The 25,891-nt window shown below is 44.8% G+C and overlaps 1 protein-coding gene across 1 annotated transcript; it reads left to right on the plus strand.

The window, feature by feature from the left end:
* The first annotated feature begins 2,251 nt into the window (after positions 1-2,251).
* DUSP4 (dual specificity phosphatase 4) lies at positions 2,252-21,874 on the plus strand. Its single transcript, XM_070742134.1, has 4 exons — positions 2,252-2,956; positions 12,336-12,472; positions 16,542-16,761; positions 18,937-21,874. Exons 1-4 carry the CDS (start codon positions 2,500-2,502, stop codon positions 19,320-19,322), a joined length of 1,200 nt encoding a protein of 399 aa, XP_070598235.1. The 5' UTR covers positions 2,252-2,499; the 3' UTR covers positions 19,323-21,874.
* Positions 21,875-25,891: the final 4,017 nt, after the last annotated feature.

A 25,891-nucleotide genomic window follows, 5' to 3' on the forward strand; every position in this document is an offset into this window, starting at 1 on the left:
AGTATTCAATGGGAATATTTCATTCATTCAGATCTAGGATGTTAGTGTTCCCTTTATTTTTTTGAGCAGTGTGTGTGTGTGTGTGTATACAGGTAGTCCCCGACTTATGACGGGGATCCGTTCCCACGGTCGGTCGTAAGCCGAGTTTGGTGTAAGTCAGAATATTCCGATTTACATGAAGATTTCGACTTATACAGCAGCGGCGGCGGTGGCTTCAGCTTCTTCAAGGAACCAACAGCCGTTCCTTCTTGGCACTGCGTTGCTGCAGCCTCCGAGGCTGCCAGCGCTGCTGCCGCCTCCATTCATGCGAGGGGATCTCCGTGGTGGGCAGCCTCGGAGGCTACAGCAATGCAGCATCAAGAAGGAACGGCTGTTGGTTCCTTGAAGCCACCGCCGCCGCCTCTGTTCGGGCAAGGGGATCTCCGCGGGGTCTCCGAAGCCGCCGCCCACCGTGGAGATCCCTTCGCCCGAATGGAGGCGGCGGCGGCAGTGGTGGCTTCGAAGCTGTCCCTGGGTCATCGAAACGACAAAACATCATACATCGGGATGACATAACCCGGGGACTATATATATATATAAATGGCCCTGGGTTGGGCCTAGAGACAAAAAGGAGCTGTGACGTTCCTTCAATATACCAGGGTGATCCGACAGAAAAAAACATATACCGTGTTTCCCCGATAGTAAGACCCCCCCGATTGTAAGACATATGGGGGGTTTCAGGGGGGTCGGCTTATATAAGCCATACCCCGAAAGTAAGACATATGTCTTACTTTCGGGGAAACACGGTAGTATAAAAGGAATTAAAGGGGGAAAAAACTAGACAAATACTATTGCTGCGCCCTCCTTCACCAGCCTCCTTTCCGGCAGCTCCCTGCGCGCCCCTCGCCTTCGCTCGCCGCGGCGCCACCGCCTCTTCCCCTGCCGAGGCTCAGCTGCAAGCGGCCAGTGAGGCCGATCGGCTCCGAGGCGAGCGGCCGGAGCTGCGCCCTCCTTCGCCCGCCTCCTTTCCGCTCGCCTCGGAGCCGATCGGCCTCGCTGGCCGCTTGCAGCTGAGCCTCGGCAGGGGAAGAGGCCGTGGCGCCGCGGCGAGCGAAGGCAAGGGGCGCGCACGGAGCTGCTGGAAAGGAGGCTGTTCAAGGAGGGCGCAGCTCCGGCCGCTCGCCTCGGAGCCGATCGGCCTCGCTGGGCGCTTCCCCTGCCGAGGCTCAGCTGCAAGCGGCCAGCGAGGCCGATTGGCTCCGAGGCGAGCGGCCGGAGCTGCGCCCTCCTTCACCAGCCTCCTTTCCGGCAGCTCCCTGCGCGCCCCTCGCCTTCGCTTGCCGCGGCGCCACCGCCTCTTCCCCTGCCGAGGCTCAGCTGCAAGCGGCCAGTGAGGCCGATCGGCTCCGAGGCGAGCGGAAAGGTGAGTGGCGTGGTCAGGCGCCCTCCTTCGCCCGCCTCCTTTCCGGCAGCTCCCCGCGCCCGAAGACGAGCCGGCCCCGGTGCCCGGGACAATGTAAGACATACCCCCAAAGTAAGACACAGTGGGGCTTTTGGGGGTAAAAAGATAGTAAGACACTGCCTTACTATCGGGGAAACACGGTATATACTGTATATAAATTTAATTTTCAAATTCAGCAAAAACCTGTGTTACACACACACACACGTGTGTGTATGCGTGTATTTAATGTATCCACTGTAGGGCTACCAAATTTTTTAGTACCACACTGTGGGTGCGACTTATGCAGGACGCCCTGCATTTTCTTTCAACATCTTTCTGTGCACATTGGGTAGAGCTCCATTTTTGCTACCCCACTGCGTTCCTCTCACCCCGTCCGGACAGTAGCCCACCCAATCTGTCTGTCTTTCTATCTTATAGCAGGTCCCTGTGAAATTATTCCTAATTGACCTCTTTGTTTTGATGTTTTTACTACAATTATGCCATTGTTTTATGAACGGCAAACCAAGCTTTATTATCAGCACACATGCTCGTCCACAGTCTATTTGGGAGAGGTCCGGGGCCGCCACAAACCTCGCATGCTCGTCGATGGACGGCTAGGCGAACCGTTCCTCCTTTTACCAGTGAACCAACTGCCTCCGCGTTTTCTCTTGAAAAGCCGGCGGCTGCCGAGAGTCAATCATGTTCGCCTCTGAGGAAGAAGCGGCCCTCAACCCCGCCCTGCCGTAAGCTTTCTAATGAATGAAGGCGAAGCGAAGCGGCGTTTACATTCTACCCCCCCCCCCGCACCTCATTGTGACGTCGGCCGCGTTCCATTCACAAGCGAGCAAAGAGGCAAGAATGAGGTTCGCCGCCGGCGAGAAGGGAAAGTAGAGAGGAGAGGATGTGGGGGGCGGAGCGAGGTAGTAAAAGGAACCCTCCCCCGCGCTCGAGCCAAGCGCGCGGGGAAGATTGCCACGACCAGCAGCCCCGTTATTAATGACTTGAGCCCGATAAGGCGCGGAAGCAAACATGCTCTAAGGCCTCAGCCAGGAAAAGGAGCCTGCGCAGAGCCGGCAGCCATGGTGGAGCTACGGGAAATGGACTGCAACGTGCTTCGGCACCTCCTGCACCGGGGGGACCGCAAAGGCGGGAGCTGCAACCAAAACGGCAACGGCGGCACCGCCACAAGTACCACCGGTTCCTCCTCCTCCTCCTGTCCTCCCGCTGGCGGGAAGTGCCTCCTCTTGGACTGCAGGCCCTTCCTCGCTCACAGCGCCGGCTACATCCGCGGCGCGCTCAATGTGAGGTGCAACACCATCGTCCGACGGCGGACCAAAGGGTCGGTCAGCCTGGAGCAGATCCTGCCGGCGGAAGACGAGGTGCGCTCCCGGCTGCGGTCGGGGCTCTACTCGGCCGTGGTGGTGTACGACGAGAGGAGCCCGCGAGCCGAGTCCCTGCGGGAGGACAGCACCGTGTGGCTGGTGGTGCGGGCGCTGCGCAAGGACACGGAGCACACGAACATCTGCTTGCTAAAAGGTAAGCGTGTGTGGGTGTGCGCACCACGAATACACCAGTAGTAGCCGGGAAGTAGGGAGGGTCAGGCGTTTGGACTGTGACCCTTAAGACTCCCTTCTCGTACCGTTGGATCCCGGTTTAGTCGGACCATCCAGCAGCGCAAGGGTAGCAGGCAAAGTTGGCTCTTCTGTGACCTTGTGGACTTCATCCCCCAGAATTCCTCAGCCCATCATTGCCAGCTCAGGAATTCTGGGAGTTGAAGTCCACAAGGTCATAGAAGATCCAACTTTGCCTACCACTGAAGTCTGATTCCAGCGGATTATGGGTTTAAAAGGGCCATAGTGAAATGTGCGGGGGCAGGGGGGATTTAAATCCCTAGTTACAGCCCGGGAAGGACAATGCCACATAAAGCGTGTGCCTTTCTCCACATACAATGAGGACCCAAATTGTTGTGGGGCAATATGCTTACTCTCTGTAAAGCACTTAGAGAGGGCTGTGAAGCGGCGTAAAAGTCTACATGCTGTATAATAATTCTATTCTGTATTCTATATTGCTAGACACACACACACCGCGATTTGGAATACGCGGGATTCTCAAAAGCTGGAGGTTTCATAAAATTCAAACTCGTCTGGAAGGACCCCCAACCGTCGCCGCCATGCCTGCTTTGCCGTTGGAGGACGGAGACAAGTTGACTTAGCGGGGTCGGCCTGAAGGGAGGAGGACCGAAACGGTCGAGTTAGCCGGGTCGGAGAGGCAAAAGGGCCCGAGTCGGGCCCTTTTGCTTCTCCGACCTGGCTAAGTCAGACCGTTTCAGTCTTCCTCCCTTCAGGCCGACCCCGCTAAGTCGACCGTTTTCAGTGTCTCTGCCCTCTCGTGAAAGCTGTGTGGGGACTCTCCAACGAGCGCTGCCGGGTGGGCGGAATGAAAGGAGGCGGTCTTAAATGCCACCCGTTCGCAGGGCGCGACGTGTGTGAGCCGCTTGTCGGTCCCCTCACACGCCCTTCTTCGCTTCCGGCGGGCGGGCGGGAGCTCTTTCTGGCGTGGTTTTGAGCAGTGATGACGCCCTTACTAGGGCCCCGCGGCTTGTTCTCTGGGCTTGGCCTTGCGCCGCCACCTGACTCGGGCTCCGGGGGCAAAAAAAAAGTGCAAGACGTCCATTAGGAAAGCAGCAGGAAAAAATGGGCCTGAGGAAACTGAGAGCATGTACACCAAAGACAAATGACTTGTGTGTCCAATCACACGGCCAATAAACTATTCTGTTCTCTTTAATCTTTAAAAGTTTTATTTATTAGTTTTTCTAAATTTTAAAAACAACATTTCTATAGTTTAATACAGATCTATGCTCGTTTCCCCACCCCTCCCCCCAATTTTAATCACCTCTTTGGAAGAACATATACTGTATTACATTGCATGTTTATATACTGTATTTCTCATTTTTTGTACTTTAACATTTTATCCCAGTCTTTTGCCTTTATTGCTTATTGAATTATACCAGTTTATTCTATTCTATATTCTATTCTATTCTATTGAAGCTCATAGACTGCAGAAGCCTTCAAACTTAGCAACTTTAAGACTTGGACTTCAATTCCCATAATTCTGCAGCCAGCTGTGCTATACTAATGCTGTCTGTGGAATTCTGGAAGTTGAAGTCCACAAGTCTTAAAAGTTGTCAAGTTTGAAGACCTCTGTACCTAGACTAGAGAGAATTTCTCAGACCGGACCCACCAATAGAAGAATAAAAATGGGAGGACCACATGCAGGTTCCTGCAGACTCATTTTACTTAAGAGTTTTTCAACCTGTCTAATCTCTCCCCTAATTTCTCCAATTTTTCCCCCCTTTCTGCAACATCATGATTTGGCAAAAGGAAAGAAGGTTTGGGACTGTTCCTAAATACCCAAAGGAGCGCTTTCTAAAAGGCTATCTGTCTGTCTGTCTGTCTGTCTGTGAGATTTATATGCCACCCAACTCCTATTGAATTCCGGGCGGCTCACAATAATAACAATAATTTAAAAACAGTGTAAAAACATGAGTGACCGTAACAACAATGAGTAAAACAATATAAAAATACATTTACATACTCTCAATCATTCATGATCCCAGGCCTACCGGAAGAGCCAGGTCATAAAGAGCTTACATTTGATCAGTTTCAGTGGAAGAAAATGGCTTGGAAGAGGGTCCCCCACTGTTGGTCAAATCGGAGCTTTCCTGGCAATCGGATTGCCCTCAAAGAAAAGTAAATAGTCCAGCAGTCAACAGGATGTGGCCTTTATACAGCTTTATGCAAGAAAAGCTGCTGGGAAGTTGATCCAGAGAGAAAAATCATTCAGTTGTGGAATTGGGTTATCTAAGGCAGTGTTTCCCAACCTTGGCAACTTGAAGATATCTGGACTTCAACCCCCAGAATTCCTCAGCCAGCATTCGCTGGCTGGGGAATTCTGGGAGTTGAAGTCCAAATATCTTCAAGTTGCCAAGGTTGGGAAACACTGATCTAAGGTGTTGTGGGGAGGAGGAGGAAAGTTAACAAAAATCCATGCTTTGATAATAACGGTTTCCCTTATAATCTTTGCCCCCCAGCTTCCCGTTTCTTGTTGGGTGTGGCCCAAGGAAACCAGGCGGTATTGGAGGGGAGGGGGGGTGCTTCCTGCCCATCTGACTTATTAGCTGGTTGTGTGCATGAAGGCAGCTGGTGACCTTTTGAATTACAAAAGCTTTGGGTGGGTGGAAGGGAAAAGGGTGAGAGATCCTGTTTTATTGTGTCCTCCCCCCATGGCCTCTCCCCTTAGGAATGCATGAGAATAAGGGTGGTAGTGGTGGGAAGTAGCCCTGTGGATTTATTTGTCTTTAGGGGTAGTGCCATGGCTCCAGGGATTGTATTTGTGTCCTTGGGAAGGAAGTTCTTATGAGCTTCTGTGGAAAAGTGCCTCCCCCACCGCCCTTGCAGCTCTGAGTCCTTAAATAGCCCTAGCCAAAATATTCCAGCTCAGAATAGGATTTATTTTTATGGTTTCCTTCTTCTATGCGACATTGGAAAAACACTGGTCATAGCCCTCCCCCAAATATAATTTAAGCGTATTCACAACCCTGTGTTATAGAGGAACAAAAAGCCCTATACTTTAATCAGTAAATTTGCTAATGATGGGGGGGGGGGGGGTGAAACTTGAGTCTTGAGATAAATTTCTTATAATCTCTAATATAAGGGAGGTTCTCTTAAAAATAGAAATGATTCACGGAACATTCTCTATGGTTTTTAATGCCAGAAAATCATGTTTTGTAGCAGACAAAAAGTCCAAATAGACCAATACTCTTGATCAATTTCAAAAGGCATTTGTACTCATTTGACAGCTGATTAGTTCTTTTTGCATCTTGGCTTCCTTTGTGTTTCATTTCCCTTGAAATCATGGGTGATTAGCAAGACTGGGGTTTTAAGTTGTAAGAAGCCCCATGTCCTTCTGATTCCTGGAAGTGCTTGATGTTGCAAAGCAGTTTCCTGGGGGGGGGGGGGGGAGTCTGCTAAGTTGGAATTGGTTGGAGAGGGGCTTGGAAAGTGGACTCTGCTTAGGCTCTTTAGGCACAGACCTCAGCTAACTATAGAGGACCTATACCTCTTTAGAACTTAGTTATTTCATGAAGGCCATGGTTTCTCCGGGGCCATGCTAAACAAAGCCAGAATCAATTACGAACATTTGACTAATGTACCTAACTTGGTGTTCCAGGTTTGGTTTGGGCATATGCAGAATATGAACCTTACTGGAAAGGTGTCGTTTTCCATGTAGTCTTATAACGTGTACAGTCCTCTATTTTATCTAAATTCAACATTTTTTCCACATCAGGGGTCAATTAAATGCAATTTATTTTTAGCTTCTCTGGGAATAGTGCAGTTTTGCAATACAGTAGTATTGTTCAAAGATCTTGGCAGTGGTAGTGTTCCTACAAACTCTTGAGATTGATAGGAAATATTTTCTAATGCTTAATCTTTTAAAAATGTAAGAGGATTGCTACATTTAGGATTACTTTCACAGACACTTCAGAACTGGAGAGGAAGGGTCTCTTTCCTGTTATTTTTCTAGCTTCCTCCAATAGGTTTTGGGGAGTGGGGGAGCCTGCCTTTTGTAGGTGAGATCTGACCAAGATAATCCCAGGTATTTTACTGGATCAGTCCTTCTTCATAGAATTTATTTATTTGATTTTTAGGTCGCCCTTCTTTTTAGCCTCAGGGTGGCTTACAACATGTTAGCAATAGCACTTTTTAACAGAGCCAGCCTATTGCCCCCACAATCCAGGTCCTCATTTTACCCACCTCGGTGGAAGGCTGAGTCAACCTTGAGCCGATGATGAGATTTGAACCGCTGACCTACAGTCAGCTTCAGTACAGCCACTGTTATTATAACATATCCTCCTGTGGCTTATGAACTAAGAAACATTGATCCATTATTATCCTTGGGCTGGTTGGTAAAATTTCATAAATCAATAAATGAAATAATGAAAGAGGAAGAAGGGTGACGGCCTTGTACTTAAAAGCCTTCTCAGTGTGGGCATTTTTGTAGGACAAGGTGAAATTACTCATGCTAAAAATTAATGTGGTGGAGAAGAGCAATGCATTTTTGTATGAATGGTAGAACTTGCTGTCCCTGGGAAGATAAAACCACAATTTGGAGAGTGCTTGGTAATGACATTTGACTGAACTCAGTTGAGGATGATGTGTTGTGCTCCATGATTTCTCAGCAGCTTTCACTAGCATCAATCATGGTCCAGCTCAGAATGAGGGCCAGCAAATTATGGTGGTTCTTCCTGATTTGTTGGTTGCCCTGGGTATTGATGGAAGGAAGAGGCCGTAACCATAGCCTGTCATTTGCAGATTGTCTAAGGCTGAAAGTCACCTTTGTGTTTAACATCTGCATGATACTTTTGGGTGAGGTTATCTATCACTTGGGAGTTCAATATGACCACAGTATTGATATCTAATGATATGTTTTGATAGAGAGCCATGCATGTGATGTGGTGCATGTCTTGTCTGGAGGACAGTGCCTGGAGATTGTTCAAATCAGACTTGAGCTAAAATCCTAACAAGACCTAATTCTTGTGGATACTTGAATTCCTCAGTTTCCAGGATTTTCCATCTTTAGTTCCGGATGGAGTCGTACTTTTCCATTTGACACTTTGGAACCAAGAGGCGACTTTACCCAAGAGGGCCTCTGAAAAGATTCATCCAGTGCAGTGATGGTGAACTTTTTTTGGTTTGCATGCCAAAAGGGTGTGTGTGGGTGTGCTAGCATGCGTGCCTCCTCTCCACGCATTTGCACCTACCCACACTGCCCTTGTGTATGCGCACAATTCCCCCCGTCCCCGCACATGCACACAGACCTCACTGAAGCCTGGGATGTGAAAAAACGGGCAAACTGGAAATGTTTTTTCCGAACTTCCGGTTTGCTGTTGTGCTCTTTTTTACACTCCGGAGGATTCAGGGAAGCTTCCCTGAAGGGTCCAGAGCAGTGTTTCCCAAGCTTGGCCACTTGAAGATATTTGGACTTCAACTCCGAGAATTCCCCAGCCAGCGAACGCTGGCTGGGGAATTCTGGGAGTTGAAGTCCAGATATATTCAAGTGGCCAAGCTTGGGAAACACTGGTCCAGAGTCAGAAAATCATGCTGGAGCTGACATAAGGCAATGTTTTGCATGCCCTCTGATATGGCTCCGTGCCATATGTTTGCCATCATGGATCTATTGTATCTCTAGTACTCATTTCTAGTTTAGGATGCCGTAGATGGTCACTCATTGTATGATAGCTAAAACAAAAACTTTTGGCTTCTTAAGAAACTAACAATGTATTATGGCGAAAGGTTTGGGGGGGGGGCAGGTCCTCAATATTGACATATAAATGAATAATATCCTTAGCTACAGCTACCGTGTTTCCCCGATAGTAAGGCAGTGTCTTACTATCTTTTTACCCCCAAAAGCCCCACTGTGTCTTACTTTGGGGGTATGTCTTACATCTCCCCGCGCGCCTTCGCCTTCCAAGCTCCCCGCGCGCATTGCTTCCAAGCTCCCCGCGCGCCTTCGCATTCTCCCCGCGCGCCTTCGCCTTCCAAGCTCCCCGCGCGCATTGCTTCCAAGCTCCCCGCGCGCCTTCGCTCGCCTTCGCTCGCCACCGCCTCTTCCCCTGCCGAAGCTCAGCTGCAAGCGGCCAGCGAGGCCGATCGGATCCGAGGCGAGCGGCCGGAGCTGCGCCCTCCTCCTTGCAGCTGAGCCTCGGCAGGGGAAGAGGCGGTGGCGCCGCGGCGAGCGAAGGCGAGGGGCGCGCAGGGAGCTGCCGGAAAGGAGGGCGCAGCTCCCTGCGCGCCCCTCGCCTTCGCTCGCCGCGGCGCCACCGCCTCTTCCCCTGCCGAGGCTCAGCTGCAAGCGGCCAGCGAGGCCGCTCGGCTCCGAGGCGAGCGGAAAGGAGGCGGGCGAAGGAGGGCGCAGCTCCGGCCGCTCGCCTCGGATCCGATCGGCCTCGCTGGCCGCTTGCAGCTGAGCTTCGGCAGGGGAAGAGGCGGTGGCGAGCGAAGGCGAGCGAAGGCGCGCGGGGAGCTTGGAAGCAATGCGCGCGGGGAGCTTGGAAGGCGAAGGCGCGCGGGGAGAATGCGAAGGCGCGCGGGGAGCTTGGAAGCAATGCGCGCGGGGAGCTTGGAAGGCGAAGGCGCGCGGGGAGAATGCGAAGGCGCGCGGGGAGCTTGGAAGGCGAGCGAAGCTGCAAGCGGCCTCGCTGGCCGCTTGCAGCTGAGCTTCGGCAGGGGAAGAGGCGGTGGAAGAGGCCGCGGCGAGCGAAGGCGAGGGGCGCGCGGGGAGCTTGGAAGCAATGTCATCGCCCCCCCCCCCGCAATACCGTTTATACCGTGTTTCCCCGAAAGTAAGACATATGTCTTACTTTCGGGGTATGGCTTATATAAGCCGACCCCCCTGAAACCCCCCATATGTCTTACAATCGGGGGGGTCTTACTATCGGGGAAACACGGTATATGTATATAGTGGAAGGGAAAGCGGTGAATGTTGAAAAAGAGAGAGCCTAAAAATAAGCATGGGTCAAATAAAGCTTGAAGATGTAAACTAAGACATGGTAGGTTCCTTGATAACCTTCCAACAATCATGAACTTACCAATCCCTTGGTAACCAAACAGTCATGGTCGCACGCTCAGTTTAATTGTGTTTTTAGAGTACAGATTGTCCTTAACTTAGAAACGGTTGCTTACTTATGACAAACTCAAAGTTACATATGACTCATCCTTAAAATTACAACGGCTGCACGGTCACTTGACTGCATTGCTGGATATGGCTTGCATTTAGAAAAGGTTAGAGGCAGAGGTGGGCTGCTAAGGTAGAACGGTGATGTCTGCTCACACACACACCCTCCCATGGCTCTGAGTGCTAGCGGAGTCCAGCGCAATTACGCTACTGTACCTGGGCAGGTAGCAAAATTGTGTGTGAACACACAGGGATGCCACCGGCACCCCTGTGTATCCGCGCACACTTTTGCTATCTGTCCAGGTGAGGTGCAGTATTGTAATTGTGCTGGACTCCGCTAGTACTCAGAGCCACGGGGGTAAGCACATGTCACCATTCCACCTTAGCAGCCCACCTTTGGTTAGAGCAGTGGTTCTCAACCTTGGGGTCGGGACCCCTTTGGGGGTCGAACAACCATTTCACAGGGGTCGCCTAAGACCATGGGAAAAGACAAATTTCCAATGATGTTAGCAACTAAAGCTTCTATTCTGGCATCTCGGAACATATTTTTACAATCCAACCAATCAGGTGTTTACAGGGGGTGTCCCTCTAACCTCCAAACAGCTTAAAGATCTGTTGGAAGAATTGGTGCTAAACTTATAGTTGGGGGTCACCACAAGATGAGGAACTGTAGGGGTCGCAGCATTAGAAAGATTGAGAACCACTGGGTTAGAGGATCCCGATGTCACATGATCAAATTTTGCGGTGTTTCTTGTTGTCTTCCCAAAAAACCCCACCCATTAATTAAGTGGACTATGAAAAACAATTAAAAATTAAATTGGGAAATGGGGCACTTCCCTTTCACACTTTCCGTAATATAAGGCCAATTTCGCAAAAGTTGGTACTAAGTGCCACTGGTCACCTAAAAGCCTGATTTGGGAACCGTTGTTAAGATTTTCAGTGATGCTGGAAGAAAAGAATTTTAAAGAATATAGTGGCCAACTTAATCTGCAATGGTGCCAAGCAAACATGGACATATCCAGATGGTAACAAAGAATTATTTTTAAGGAAAGCTCTACCTTTAATTTTTGTCAACAGTGAATCACATTTCATTCCTCTGCACTGTTTTTTATTACTCTCTCAAATGCTTAGTTTTTTAAAAGTACATTTTTAGAAATTGTATTTTATTACCAATAGTGGCACCATATAACACTTTATTATTGCATCCCATACTATCCTGGTGTGCCAGTTGATTGCTATTGCTTTCATGATAGCCCCCTTGGTCTCTGGTCCTTTTGATTTCTTTGGCTGTTGTACTTTGACAGCTCTTCAATATTTCCTTTATACTTAAATGCTTCTGCAGATTAACCAAGGATCCCTTTCATTGAAAAGAAACTGCAATTAGCCATAGCCAGCAGTCAGAAGGTTTCAAACAAAGTAGTGTGTGTTGATCTCAGCATTTTTTCTTTGTCCTCTATTTTATCCAGTGTGGTGTGACCCATGTCTTCATTGGATATTTGATTTGTCTCTACAGCCATAAGATCAGCTAATTACTTTTGAAGTCAAAGCCAGCTTTGTATAAATGCAAATAGCTTGTTTTTCCTGTGAAGCGCTATATATAATGGACGGGAAACAAGCAGGAGAAATGGGCAGGGGAATTGGGGATCTGTATCAGTAACATACCTTGCAGGAGATCTTTTGAAGACACCTCTGCCAAGTCTTGAGAGGAATTCCAGTCTTCTGCTAAAACTGGCTAGTTGTAGTCAGTGTAGAAAGCCATACACGGTTGGACCTGATTAGGCTTGATTAATTGGTATGGGACTTCACCCAAGAAATCCTAGGTTGTAGGAAGTCAAAGTTCCAGAAGAAGATTTCTTACTATTGCCAAGAAAACTTCATGAACAGGTTCACAGTGTCATTAAAAACTTCAGAACATCCTTGACTTTGCTATCTCTTTTGTTAAAGTGAGTTATAGCATTGCCACTGTGCTGTGGCATCATCCCTTCCTCTGCTTTTAAGCAAATTTCTGTGGCGATGGGTATTAATATGGAAGTCTGAACACACATTTGATGCATGTGCATATGTTGGAGATTGGCCGGTCTTCTGTGTCTACTTGTGTATTGGTAATGGTTGAATAAATTTGTAGCAGCTTGTAAATGATGACCACCATTTGGTATGTTTTTCTTTTTCTTTTTACTTTCAGGTGGCTACGAAAGATTCCAGTCAGAATATCCAGAATTCTGCACAAAGACAAAATCTCTTACAGCCGCCTCTACTTTGGCACCTGTGGAGCATCTGGACCATAGCTGCAGCTCCTGTGGGACACCACAGCATGATCAGGTAGGCTGGCTTCTCTACCCTTCAAAGCCCTTTGCTGTCTGAGCTAAAAAGCTTCCTTTTATTTATTGACGGCATCCATATATCCCTCTGGTGATATACATGGGGGTTCTCCTCTTGAGTTTAATTTAATCGTGCTTGGTGATGAGTCATATATGATGCAGAACAGCATCCAAGGTAAAACGTGTTTTTTATAGTTATAAAATCCTAAAATCAAGACCGTATTTTTCCCACGTAAAACCAAAGGCAGGTGTAGGAAGTTTTGCAATCCTTCCGGAGTTGTTAAGGTTCTGATCTGGTCATACAAAGCAAGCAAGATCATTTTCAGAACTGATAGAGCTTCAAATAGAGTTATGAGAATTGAGCAAGTAGTTGTAGAAAGGACACTGAAGGAACACACAGGCTGTGAATTTCAGGTTCCCCGAATCTACAAAAGCATAGATTGACCTGAGATGTAGATTGGTTTGGTCCCAAGACATCCAGTGAGTTCCGTGATCAAGTGGGGATGTAACACTAGGTTTTCCCATCCTGTCTGAAATTTAACCATGATATTCATATTGGGAAATATAAATTTAGTAGCATAAGGAAATCCAAGCAAGTTGCTTGTTCTGTGGTCACAAACAATGTGAGCTTCTTTTCTCTCTGCACAACATTGTTGACTAGAAAGCTCTGGGTAATTTGTTGTCAATTGGAGTGAAATGAGGAGACAAATCTATCTAATTGAGAAACAGGGCAACGTCTTTATTGCCCTTTTTCTTTGCTTTGCTTCCGCTTTTTGAAAGTGATGGATTCAGATGTGCTCCTACTGATGGGTGCATAGTGATGCAAATCTGTAGATCTCTGCATGCGCCTTTTAGCCCAACAAAGAAAATGGGCAGGACCTGCGTATCATTCATTGATGTTCTTGGTTGGGCAAGATGTTTTGTGTCTTGGCCCCCTAATGAAGATGTGCAGGTTAGATATGGTTTATTTTGGGAAGCGCTTTTGACTCTAGAGTTAGAGAGCCAGATTAATGAAAGAATAAGGGGTATGATGTGAGACCCTGTTCCCAAAGTTGGGAATCAGTTGGGATTGTTGCTACTGTACCAGCCTTCCTTGATTCAGTTTTCCAGACTAATGGTTTTGGGAGATTTACATCTGCAGGCTGTCACCCAGTGGTCTTATTTATGGTGAGCAGAGCCTTCCTTGGAAAGGACTCTGCGATTTACAGGGGTTTGAGGCCTTCTGGATCAGGGATTTTACCATCTTTGTTGTTGGATAGTATGGTGTTGGCTAAACAGACCTGGTTTGCCATCTGGGGATCCTTCTAGAGTTATGGCTCTTGCTGGAGGAGCAGGTGGCAGTCATAGCTAGCAAGGCCTTTGTACTGTATCACTTCTTGTTGTGTTCCACATGCAAACTTCCTTGCACCCCGAGGCTCTAGCCCTCATGCCATGGTCCACTCTATAATGAATTATTGTGATATGCTGTAAGACCTTTAAAAAGTATTTAGAGGCTTTAGCTAGTGTAGAACGTGGCTGCAGTTACATCTGCCTTTATTTGGTATAAATTACATCTCTTTTCCATGAGCTCAGCCAGTTGTCAGTTTGCAATCTGGGTTAAATCCAAGGTGCTGGATCTGACCTTTAATGCCTTACGTGCCCTGGGACAAAGGTATTTGAGGAATGACCACTTCCTAGTTACATCTACCCATTTCGTCAGGTTCAGCAGCAGAGGTATGCTACCAGTCTCCTCTACTAAGCAGTTATATATCTGGTGGGATCTAGGCAGCATGCCTCTTGTGCTGTGGCCCCTGCCTTGTGGAATATCATGTGACTGCAGGGGTAGTGGTTGTGATACTCTTAACTTTGAGAATGGGTGACCAGGGGGTGGCATGATAGTGATGTTCCAATACTTGAGGGGCTGCCACAGAGAGGAGGGGGTCAGGATGTTTTCCAAGCCACCAGAAAGCCAAACAAGGAATAATGGATGGAAAGCTGATTCAGCCTGGAAGTGAGAAAAAAATTTCTGACGGTGAGAGCAATCAACTAGTGGAACAGCTTGCCAGTGGAGGTTGTGAGAGCCCCAACACTTGCAATCTTCCCAGCGGCCGGTTAGGTCCCACAGAGTTGGCCCTCTCTAAGTCCCGTCGGCCAGACAATGTTGTCTGGCGGGGCCCAGGGGAAGAGCCTTCTCTGTGGTGGCCCCGGCCCTCTGGAATCAACTCCCCCTGGAGACTTGCACTGCCCCCACCCTCCTCGCCTTTCGCAAGAGTCTTAAGACTCACTTATGTTGCCAGGCATGGGGCAATTAGATCAAGCCTTCACACACACACACACACACACACACTGTCTATCAAATGTGATGTGTGGTTGTGACTGAATGGGCTGACTGATTTTAATATATTGGGATTTTAGTTTGTAATTCTTAATTAATTAGAATTGTTGTATACATTGTTTATATTGTATCTTGTAAGCCGCCCCGAATCTTCAGAGAAGAGCGGCATACAAATTTAATAAATAGTAATGATGATGATGATGATGAAGAATATACAAATCTACACACTGACAAAGAACTAGTGAAATTCCTTCTCAAGCCATGTGATTGCATATGTAGCAGAAATTAGGTAATAGGAACAGCTTATTCCTTGGAATACTGTACATGTAGGCTGAAGCAGAGTTGTCATGTTCCAGATTATCCAGATGATAGTGGAGCAAACTTACCCTCATTTTTGATAAAGAAGCCGTGGCGGTGCAGTGGTTAGAATTCAGTATTGCAGGCTAGCACACTGCTCACTCCAGGAGTTCGAATCTTAGCGACCGAGGGTTGACTCAACCTTCCATCCTTCCGAGGTTGGTAAAATGAGGACCCAGATTGTTGGGGGCAATATGCTGACTCTGTAAACTACTTAGAGAGGGCTATGAAGTGGCATAAGTGCTATTGCTATCTTCTGCCAATCTCAACCCTTGAAATACTTCAAGTCGAGGAATCCAGGGAATTTGGTGAAACCCTTTCTAGCTGCTAGTACAGCAAACCACTGAACCAAACCTGCAGTGTAGAGTTACGTACAAATAACAACAGGAAATGATAAAGTGCAGTTCCAAAGTTATTTGCTTGCTGGTAGGAAAGTTTATTTGGAGAAGGGCAGTAAATGTGCCCTTTTTGTGTGTTTTTTTGTTTTTGCTGTCAGCAACTGATACGGAGCCTTGGGTAGATATTTCACAGCGCTGTCTATCCAAAAACCTGATTAGGAGTTACATTTTCACCGTGACTCAGCATGCTGGCGCTTCTAAATAAAATTTAGAGAGGCATTTCTGCCAGCACCTATTTTGGTTCAATGGATGGGATGATTTTGTTGGTATGTCTCGGTTTGTAGATCCACACATTCACACTCTTCCTTACTCTCTCTCTGCTCAGCATATATCGAAGGTCTCATAGCCTAGCTGTACTGAGACATACCAACAGATTTTGAATATTAAAAATGGTGGGAAATATCAGAACCGTGGACAAATTTCTGTAGTTCATGGTTGGAAATCTATAAAGGTAATTTAACTGCAAACAACAGATTGTGTGGTGACAGCCTCTGATTTTTGGACTGAAATGTAGATGTGGAAAAACATGTTGCAATCTGTACAGTTAAAGCACAATTTAGTTAAGGGAGAAATATTTAGTATCTTGAAGTTAGTGAAAAGAAGCCATGAAGTGGGTTCTTAGCACGTTCCTTTATTGCTAAACTTCAGATTTAATCTTCTATTTAAATATTCCCTAAACAGAAAAGATTTTTTTTTAAAAAATTAAATTATAAAATAACAATGAGCTGAGGCTATATGGAAACAGATGAGCAGGTGCAACCAGCAAGTCATAATTGAATGTTAAAAAAAATTAGATTAGCAAGATGAGAAATTTTCCCAACGGAGAACATTCATGTGCATCTAGACAGGAGCCTACATAGGTTCAGGCGAGGCCCTTTTCCAAAGAAGTGGCGAGTTATTGACCACTGCCAATACGTTGCTGGTTTTGTTCATGAGGTCCTCCTGTGTTTTCCTTTTTTCTTACACTGTCTCCTCTTTTTCATTCCTTCCCTCTGACATAGGGTGGCCCGGTGGAAATCTTGCCTTTCCTCTTCCTTGGCAGTGCTCACCATGCAGCTCGGAAGGACATGCTGGAGGCCCTGGGAATCACGGCCTTACTAAACGTTTCATCGGACTGCCCCAACCACTTCGAAGGACACTTTCAATATAAGTGCATTCCAGTAGAAGATAACCACAAAACTGACATCAGCTCCTGGTTCATTGAAGCCATTGAATATATAGGTAAGATCATGGTAAAGTATGGCATGTTGGTGGAGATTATGGGGTTTTATTTTATTGATTAAATTCAAGCCAAGGCCCTGGGCAATTTACAACAAAGCAAACTAAAAATTTGAATAAAAACATAATAAATTCAAGTAAAATGTTTGGAGTAGTGATTAAGGCATCAGGTTAGAAGTGAGAGACGCTGAATTCTAGCACTAAGCCAGCTGGGTGAATCATGGGCTATTTATTATTATTATTATTATTATTATTATTATTATTATTATTATTATTATTAATTAGATTTGTATGCCGCCCCTCTCCGTAGACTCGGGGCGGCTCACAGCAATAATAAAAACAGTGTACAGTAACAAATCTAATATTTAAAAATATCCAAACCCCCATTATTTTAAAAAAACATACACACAAACATACCATACATAAACTATATAGGCCTCGGGGTGATTTCCTTTCTCTCAGCCTTGGGATGCAGACAATGGCAAACCACGTCTGAAAAAACCTTGCCAAGAACACTGTGGCTACTTGAGCAGGTGATCATCAGGAGTCAAGACTGACTCATAGGTGCACATGTGCACACACACACAAAACCAAAGAAACAGGCTGCTATCATCAATTGATTCGTTTAACCAGGTTTCGAGAAGCATAGGACAACTGCGCTGTGAAAAATCAGAATTTCATCTGTTTAAAAGGAGTATTTCATCCATCTTATTGGCAAAGGAAAGTAAATTGGACAGGAAGATTGAAGGCAGAATATGCTCTTGTTTTAAAAGCAATGTCTTCAACAACTTTACTATTACACATTTTTTAAAATCTCTTTGAGCCTAGTCTTTCTGCCTTTCTATACATCTGCTCCTTTGCTGTATCAAACAGAACAAAAGCTTCAGAATACTGTTTCTAGGCACAGCAGGAAGGAAAAAGCTAGAGTTTCATTCATACGAAAAGCTGTTTCCCAAACTTTCTAACATCTGATAATAGAACAAATAGACACACTACTCCAGAGCTTTGAATTTTTCCCTGTTCTAACAGTATGCTTTATATGGATATACACTGCTCAAAAAAAATTAAGGGAACACTTAAACAACACAATATAACTCCAAGTAAATCAAACTTCTATGAAATCAAACTATCCACTTAGGAAGCAACACTGATTGACATGACAGTCAATTTCACCTGCTGTCGTGCACATTCAGCTTTGTACAGAACAAAGTATTCAATGAGAATATTTCATTCATTCAGACCTAGGGTGTGTTATTTGAGTGTTCCCTTTATTTTTTTGAGCAGTATATATATCAGGAAATTCAGAACTGAGCTTGAATAAAGAAAGCTATTCTCCGGATTTCTTGGAAATATCTCCTTTCTGAAACAAATGAGGGAGATCTTCCCAGTCACGATTCATTCTTGTGATATGAGCAGTGCACACAAGATTACAACATAATTTAGGTTGCTTTGTGCCTACTGTATGTCACACCTTGATATCTAGAACTACGGGGCGGGGGAGAGAACACTCGTGTGTGTCTTTACTGAGGGTGTAGTTTTAACTCTGGTGAGGCATTTGAAAAGTTCATGTGGATGTGTAATAGTTGCATATTAGGAAGTCATGTGAATTGCCAAAGCAATATGTTACTCTCTGTCTTGTACATCGTAAATAGCAATTGCATTGGGGATTGATTGATTGATTGAGAGAGAGAGAGAGAGAGAGAGAGAGAGAGAACCTTGCCCTTGAAAAAAAACCTTGGCACATAAGAAAAGCTGATTTTATTTTATTTATTTATTTATTTATTGGATTTATATGCCGCCCCTCTCTGAAGACTCGGAGATTCCTGTGACTTTGCATATGTTCATCCTTAACTACTGGTAGGCATATGTGGCATCTTCCCTGCTTCCAGGCATTTTTTCCACATATTCTGAAAGGATTGTTACAGCGTAATTAATATTTGCTTTAAAGAGCACCTTCTACTTGCTGTAAAAGATGTAATAAATAAAAAGCAAGAGTATAATTCAGTTAACATCGATTTATATAGCTGCCTAATTGTCTGGCCACTTGAGGGGCTGTATAAAGTGATCCAATAAATAAAGTGGGGGCAGGCAGGAATTGTGGCTCACAGCCCAGCAGTTGGGTCAGAGTTGCACTTTAAGGGTTGAAGTGGGCTGATGCTTCTTTTTCTGCTCCTCTAGATGCTGTCAAGATGTGTCACGGACGGGTGCTTGTGCATTGCCAAGCTGGCATCTCCCGATCAGCTACCATCTGTTTGGCTTACCTAATCATGAAGAAGCGAGTCAAGCTTGAGGAGGCCTTTGAGTTTGTCAAGCAACGCCGGAGCATCATCTCTCCGAACTTCAGCTTCATGGGTCAGCTGCTTCAGTTTGAGTCCCAAGTGCTGACCACATCATGTGCTGCTGAGGCTGTGAGCCCCTCAGGAACGCTGAGAGAAAGGGGGAAGAGCTCCTCCACACCCACGTCCCAGTTCGTTTTCAGTTTCCCCGTCTCTGTGGCTGTGCATTCCACTTCAAGCAGCCTTCCTTACCTGCACAGCCCTATCACCACCTCTCCCAGCTGCTAGAGGAAGCCTTTGGGGTCACACCTAGGGACATTGAAGGACACAACCCTACAGCCCCGTTGGCAGTCACTATAGGCAATAAGAAACTCTGCCCCCTGCTCCCGTACAGCCAAATGGAATGCACCAAAGACTTGAGCAGTTATGGTCCACGATGCAGCTAGAACGGAACCTAGAGGGGCGGTGGGTTCCGGCATGTCCTTTCTTGGCAAAGATGTTTTACCTCATTTTCTAAAACTATCTAAAATGCAAAAAGCTTGAAGTTTCAAAGTTCCTGATAATGTTTTTGGTGTTGGGAAGGGAGAAGACAAAAGGGTGTCAAAGGCTCAAATGTGGTTGAACATCAGCCCGCATTGTGTTAATCTGAGCCAGTGGTCCCAATATTTTGGACTATTGATTCCAGAATTTTCAGCCAGCATGAACCTACAGTCTCCGAATATGTGAGGGCGAGCAGGCTGGAGTAGCTGCGTATGTGTGAAAAGCCTACTAGGGCAGGGCACACTTCAAAAACAATTGGGAACCAAAGTTTTGGGTTTTATATGAGCAGAGCCTCTCTACTTTTCCTTTTTGAAGCACCTTGTCTTTTTCAGGCTTCTGCATGAGCAATAGTTGAATTAAAAAAAGCAGCTATTAAAAGTAGCTGTATCTTCTGATCAGGCTTGCTTGAAGCCAGAATCAAGGGCTGCTTTATCAGACGCACAAGAAGTCTTAGGTTTAGACAAGGTCCAAAACAAAGTGTCCATTCCGGTTTTGAAATGTGCATTTGCCTAGCGCACCTGCAATTGATTCATCTTGCATCGGCAGCAATCCCCGGGGGAAGACATATTTTATTAAAGTGCCTGGTTTGGGGAGTTCTTCATTGGAATTTGTAACATCCTAATGCCACCCGTTTTGCTAAGCTGAGGTTTTGCATAAAGGAAGGGAAAAGAATTGAAGGCTCACTGTGAAGTGACTTTCAGATTCCTTCCGTGAGTCTGAAACCAATTTAAAATGAAACAAAATAATGGGTTCGGATTTATTAACCTAAGGAGGATATTTTTGAGACAACCTGGGAAATGCCAGAAAACCTGGAAATGCTTGCTTGGCCTCCCAGCTTTTGCCTCTGAAGGGGCGATGTGACAAGTACAGGGTCTTCATTCATGTTTATATTGGATTCTTGGTTCCCGATTATGCCTGTCTGGTGTGATAACCTGATCAGCCCTAAGTTAGTAACCTGTGGCCCTTGTTTCTCCTCTTGCTAGGAAGGAAGCCTTTTGTATTATCTGAATGATAGTAAGTATGCGTCACTGACACAAATGGGCAGACAGGTTTGTTCCTTCTTCACCTAACACAGGCCAGATGTCTGCATGCAAAATTGTTTAGTGCAGGGATAAGCAAAGTTGTCTCTTCTATGACTTGTGGACTTCAACTCCCAGAGTTCCTGAGCCAATCTTGCTAGCTCATGAATTCTGGGAGTTGAAGTCCACATGTCATAGAAGAGTCAACTTGGCCTAACCCTGGTTTAGTGTCTTGAGTCATCACGGGAGAAAGCTTGAATGCACCATCCTCAACAGTGAGTTTTTGAAAAAGTTCAAGTCTCACAAGCTCCAATCAGTATAGCCAACTTTTATAGGATCATAGAAGCTGACAGAATATTTGGTGAGAATAGATTAGGAAAGGCTGAATCTTCCCCAGGCTTGCTGGCTTGGGAATTCTGGAAGTTTGAAGTTCATAAATTTACCATGGTTGAGCAACATTGCTCTGTAAAACAATCCTTCATGTGGATCCTCAAAGAGGATGTAAGTGTTGCACTCTTCCCCAAGAATTCTATGTAACGTGGAAACTAGGACCTTTGCAGCAACCTTAAGAGAAACGGCATGTTGGGAGATATTTTTTCTTCAGGAGGGATGCCATCCTGTAAGATTCCTAGATAGCAAGGATATACCCTTTTGTTTAGATCAAACTACACCAATTTACTGCTGAAACCAATTTTAAGTAGGACTTTTGACCAAAACATACAATTCCCGCTGGGATTTAGCCCTCATTTCTTTTGAGGTATATCCTCACTCTGTAAAATTGGGCTAGACTCCTGGCCTTTCTCCACTCCCACATTGCTCTCCCTACCCTAAATTGGACCCATCACGTTATGCCAAAGATAGTCACACGAATCTTCTACACTTTAGTCTTTCAGAATAGAATGGTTTTATGTTTTGCTCCTTGATGATTATATAGCCTGGGAGAGTTTACTCTAAAGAGATCTTTGAACTTCCTTTAAAGATTAGCTTATTTTTACTGTAGCACGTCAGGTGCCTATGGATGATAAGTGTTTTCACAGGCAGGATCTTGCAGGTTCTGCTTCCTATGGGTACAATATAGGAAGTTTGCACACCCCTTCGAACATGACTTGGCCTACCCTTCAAAGTTTTTGATACCACACCCAGCCCAGTTGTGTATATTTTATATAAAATGTCTAAATTGCATGTGTGTGTGTGTTTTTTTAGATTGTGACCATGTTTAATTTATTGCTTGATAATTAGTTGAAATAAATTTTCAGCTGTGGTTACCTTTCATAATGAAAATTAAACGGCTCCTTCATTCTTTTTTGTGTACGATGGTTACAGTGTCCCAGTGATAATGACTGGCAAAATCAATGAGGAAGTCAGGTTCACTTAACTGTGTTACTATAACTTAATTGCAGTGACTCACTTAATAGTGGCAAGAAAGGTCGTAAAATGGGGCAAAACTCACTTTACTGTCTTGCTCTAGCGACATAAATTTTGCCCTCAATTGTGCTCATACGTCGGGAACTACATGCTTTGATTTTTCATTCAAACCAAAGCAGACTTCCTACTAGCAGGAGATTCTCCCGCCCCCCATTTCAAATATCAACATGCTTTTGAATGTAACCTTGCAAAGAATTTAGGTAGGTTCTAACAATATCTTTTGTAGTCTGCAGGCCCCACTTGAAGTTGATTTTAGGCATTTTTAAAATTGTATTTCCCACTTTTCTCAAGGACTCAAGGTGGTTTTACTTTCTTCCAAGCAAATTTGAGTTGAAATACATAATTTCACTTTCATTTCTGAAACATGTTTATAAGGAAAAAATGATAAAATGGCATTTTACATCAGTGGTCCTGAAGGGATGGTATGGTCTGAGTGGCAGGTGTGTGGATATGTGCACTGCTCATACAACTGCATGCATTCATCCACCACTTGTGTAGCCCAGTGGCCTGGTACTGGGCCACAGTCCATGGTTAGAACCCCCTGGTTTATATAATGAGCAAAACAGGAATACGTCTGGCTAAATACATGATGCAGTAAAATATATCTTCTATCTGTGCAGAGGGGAATATGGTGAACACAAGGCATTTTGAAAAGATGAAATTGTAAGCTAGGAAAGAAATCTTGCTATTATGACCAACACTACTAGTAATAGTAGTAGTAACACTACTATTACAGGAGAAGAGTCATGGTTAAAATGTTATAAAAGTACAAACGCTCAAGTATTTAAAAAAGAGTTTATTGATTCTGTCACAAGGTACTATATATCTGACATTAAGTGAAAGCACAATAAGAGCTAACTTAGTTGTTACATTGGCTTTATGCAAAATTCCATCCCAATGTTAAATTAAGAGAATCTAACTCTTAAGAATAAAAAGAAAATAACCAACTTCAACTCACAGACCATGAAGAAACCATACTGAGACTTTATATGTTGCTCTATTGCCCAAAGAAATCAAGAATACCAGGCTAGCTATGCACGCGTGTTACATAAAGATTTTTTACAATGCAAAGCTAGTACTTTAATGCCTATGAAAATAACAGATGCCATCAACCTAGATAAACAAAGTCTCCAATTCTGAAAACTTGTTGGAACTCTTGAAGGCATTACAAATAAATTTTAAAAATATTGTTGAAATTGTACTATAAACAAAGTCTTAAAAACCTTTTACCAGTAACTATTTTTCCACAGAACCACTACACAAAAACATATATTTTATGATCAATAACTTACAAAAATGGTGGTCAGTGGCATACAGATATCTAGATGCATACTCAGTCTTTTTTTCTTTGAACCTAGAGACTAAAAGGGACATGAATGGAAGACAGGAAGAGGATAATTGTGCCTTACATCATGGCACAAACTCTTATGGAACACAATTTCTGCTCCATAAACAAGCAAATGCTATAATGTATTAGCCTTTAAGCTGCCACAAGACTTTGTTTTGATATAATAGCCCAGTGGTTCTCAACCTGGGAGTCAGGACCCCTTGGGGGGGGGGTCTAATCACCGTTTCACAGGTGTCGCCTAAGACCATGGGAAAAGACCATTTTCCCATGGTGTTAGGAACTAAAGCTTCTATTCTGCCACCTTGGAACGTATTTTTACAATCTGACCAATCAGGCGTTTACAGTGGGGGCGTCCCTCTGACTTTCCTGTTAATCAGCTTAAAGCTCTGTTGGAAAAATTGGTGCTAGACTTATGGTTGGGGGTCACCACAGCATGAGGAACTGTATTAAGGGGTCGTGGCATTAGAAAGGTTGAGAACCATTGTAATAGATGATGTACAGCGATTTCTTTGAAAACTGCTCTGTTAGCCTGCCTGTTTTCTCCATCTAATAAAGCATGAAGGGAACTAAATTGCAAAACTCTTGTGCAAAACACAATTATGTCACAGGTGTCGAACTTGTGACATTGCATTGCCGTCACATGATGTTTTGATGTTTTCCCAATTTGTGGAGCTGGGGTGGGCGTGGCCTACACACAACGCATCTGGATTGCTGGCCACCAATTTGACACCTTTGTCTAAGTCATTAAGATATGGCACCAAGGATAAATTCTATAATTAGAACAAATATACGTGATTTTTTTTCTTAATCAATTGTTACCGTTTTATCCAATTCTATTTTTTTAATAGTTTGGTAAATTTTTTGACATTCTAGGAGGGGATATCCAAGAAATGAATAACATCAAAGCCCTGCTTTCAAGCCCTAAAAATTTTGATTCTAGAATTTTAGCATTATATATATTTTTCCAGAGCTCTGAAAAAAGTACATATGTAAATCTTGTCCACTTGGCTGCAAAATACTGAGAAGCTGTTATTAGAAAAAGGTGTGTGTGTGTGTGTGTAGATACATACAGGCACATGTATATATGCATGTATGCATGCACAGTTTTAAAACAATGTATGAACTCACTCAAGAAATGAATCGTGGTGGATGAGTTTATGTATTGTGCTACAATTATTTAAAAACAAACCAACCTCATTATGGCTTACAGCTGTATTTGAATTCTGGAAATAAGATTTCCAGCAAAATAGTGTTCCTTTTGCATACATAGTTTATATCCTTGTTTAAAAAGAATCAGCTGCAGGGTTGTATACTTTTCCATATAGAGCTACAATCATGTATTGTGTAAGGAAATACTAGAAATGTTAACTCTTCTATATTGGATAGCAACCCCATGACATATAGTAATTGCAACCTAAATCAGCATAAAAAGTGGTCGCACATGGCAATTTTATTGGCTTTGTCCACATTTACAATAGCCCATACAGAGACGCTACCCACGAAGCAAGAAATTTGGATCATAAGAATCATTGCAGTTATGTGATGGACAATCCATTAGTGGACTTTGCATGTTGGCTTCATTCTTGTAAATAGGAACAAGAGTTCAAATGGTGCATTTGTTAATGCTTTATGCGGCCATGAGAACATGCTTCAACAGACTGCATTTGGTTTATTATTTATGTAGTTGTGTCTTAGTCACAGCAGGATATGATAATATGCAGTTGTGGCTTGGGGGAAGCAGCTAAGAAAATAGTATTAAAATAAGAGATCAGAATGTCATGCATGTACATCAAGTTGAAGGCACGTGTAAAAATCAAATTTTCCAGTGACAAATTTTAGTAGGCAGATGGAATTGAAAATGTTTTGCTGCCTAGGGAGAAAATTCTCCCACCATACTGAGAGAAAATAAATAGCTGGTGATTTGTTGCCCTTTAAATCTCAATCTTCTACCTACCGGTTGAGTCATCCCTGCATTTATTAAATTGATTCCTTAAGGGCTGAATCATACATCATGAAAGATCTATGAACTCTAGTTCAGTGATGGCGAACTTTTTCGGCACTGACTGCCAAATAGGTCACGCAGAAATGTCGTGCATGCAAAAAAGCTGAACTTCTGGGTTCCGGTGCGCATGCGCACACATGCCCGCCCAACAATCAGATGGCCGATTGTTGGGTGGGCCAGCTGATTGTGGAGTTTTTGGCACTGCCGCATGTGTGAATAGAACATACTCCAGAAAAGCCATGTGTCTGGGTTCTAGCACACAATCAGCTGGTCGCCATGCTGCACGCATTAGTTTTCAGCACTGCCACATGCATGAAGGACAGCTGATCATCACATGCCAGAAACCCAGAAGACAAACAGGCAAGGCCACCCATGCCGGGCGACGAGGCTTCGTGTGCCACTTTGGGCACCCGTGCCATGAGTTTGCCATCAGGCCTCTACATTTTCATTTCCTAAGTAGGGAATCCTTAAAATTGTCCTCTGTGACATTTCCCAACTGAAAGTTGCCTTTTTGGAACTGCTG

This window comes from Erythrolamprus reginae, chromosome 2 (genome assembly GCF_031021105.1).
Source record: "Erythrolamprus reginae isolate rEryReg1 chromosome 2, rEryReg1.hap1, whole genome shotgun sequence".
In the NCBI taxonomy this organism is placed as follows: domain Eukaryota; kingdom Metazoa; phylum Chordata; class Lepidosauria; order Squamata; family Dipsadidae; genus Erythrolamprus; species Erythrolamprus reginae.

Coding starts and splice junctions, on each gene's coding strand:
- DUSP4 (XM_070742134.1), top strand. CDS start 2,500: ATGGTGGAGCTACGGGAAATGGACTGCAACGTGCTTCGGCACCTCCTG. Junction 2,957..12,335: donor GAACATCTGCTTGCTAAAAG/GTAAGCGTGTGT, acceptor TTTTACTTTCAG/GTGGCTACGAAAGATTCCAG. Junction 16,762..18,936: donor TGAAGCCATTGAATATATAG/GTAAGATCATGG, acceptor CTGCTCCTCTAG/ATGCTGTCAAGATGTGTCAC.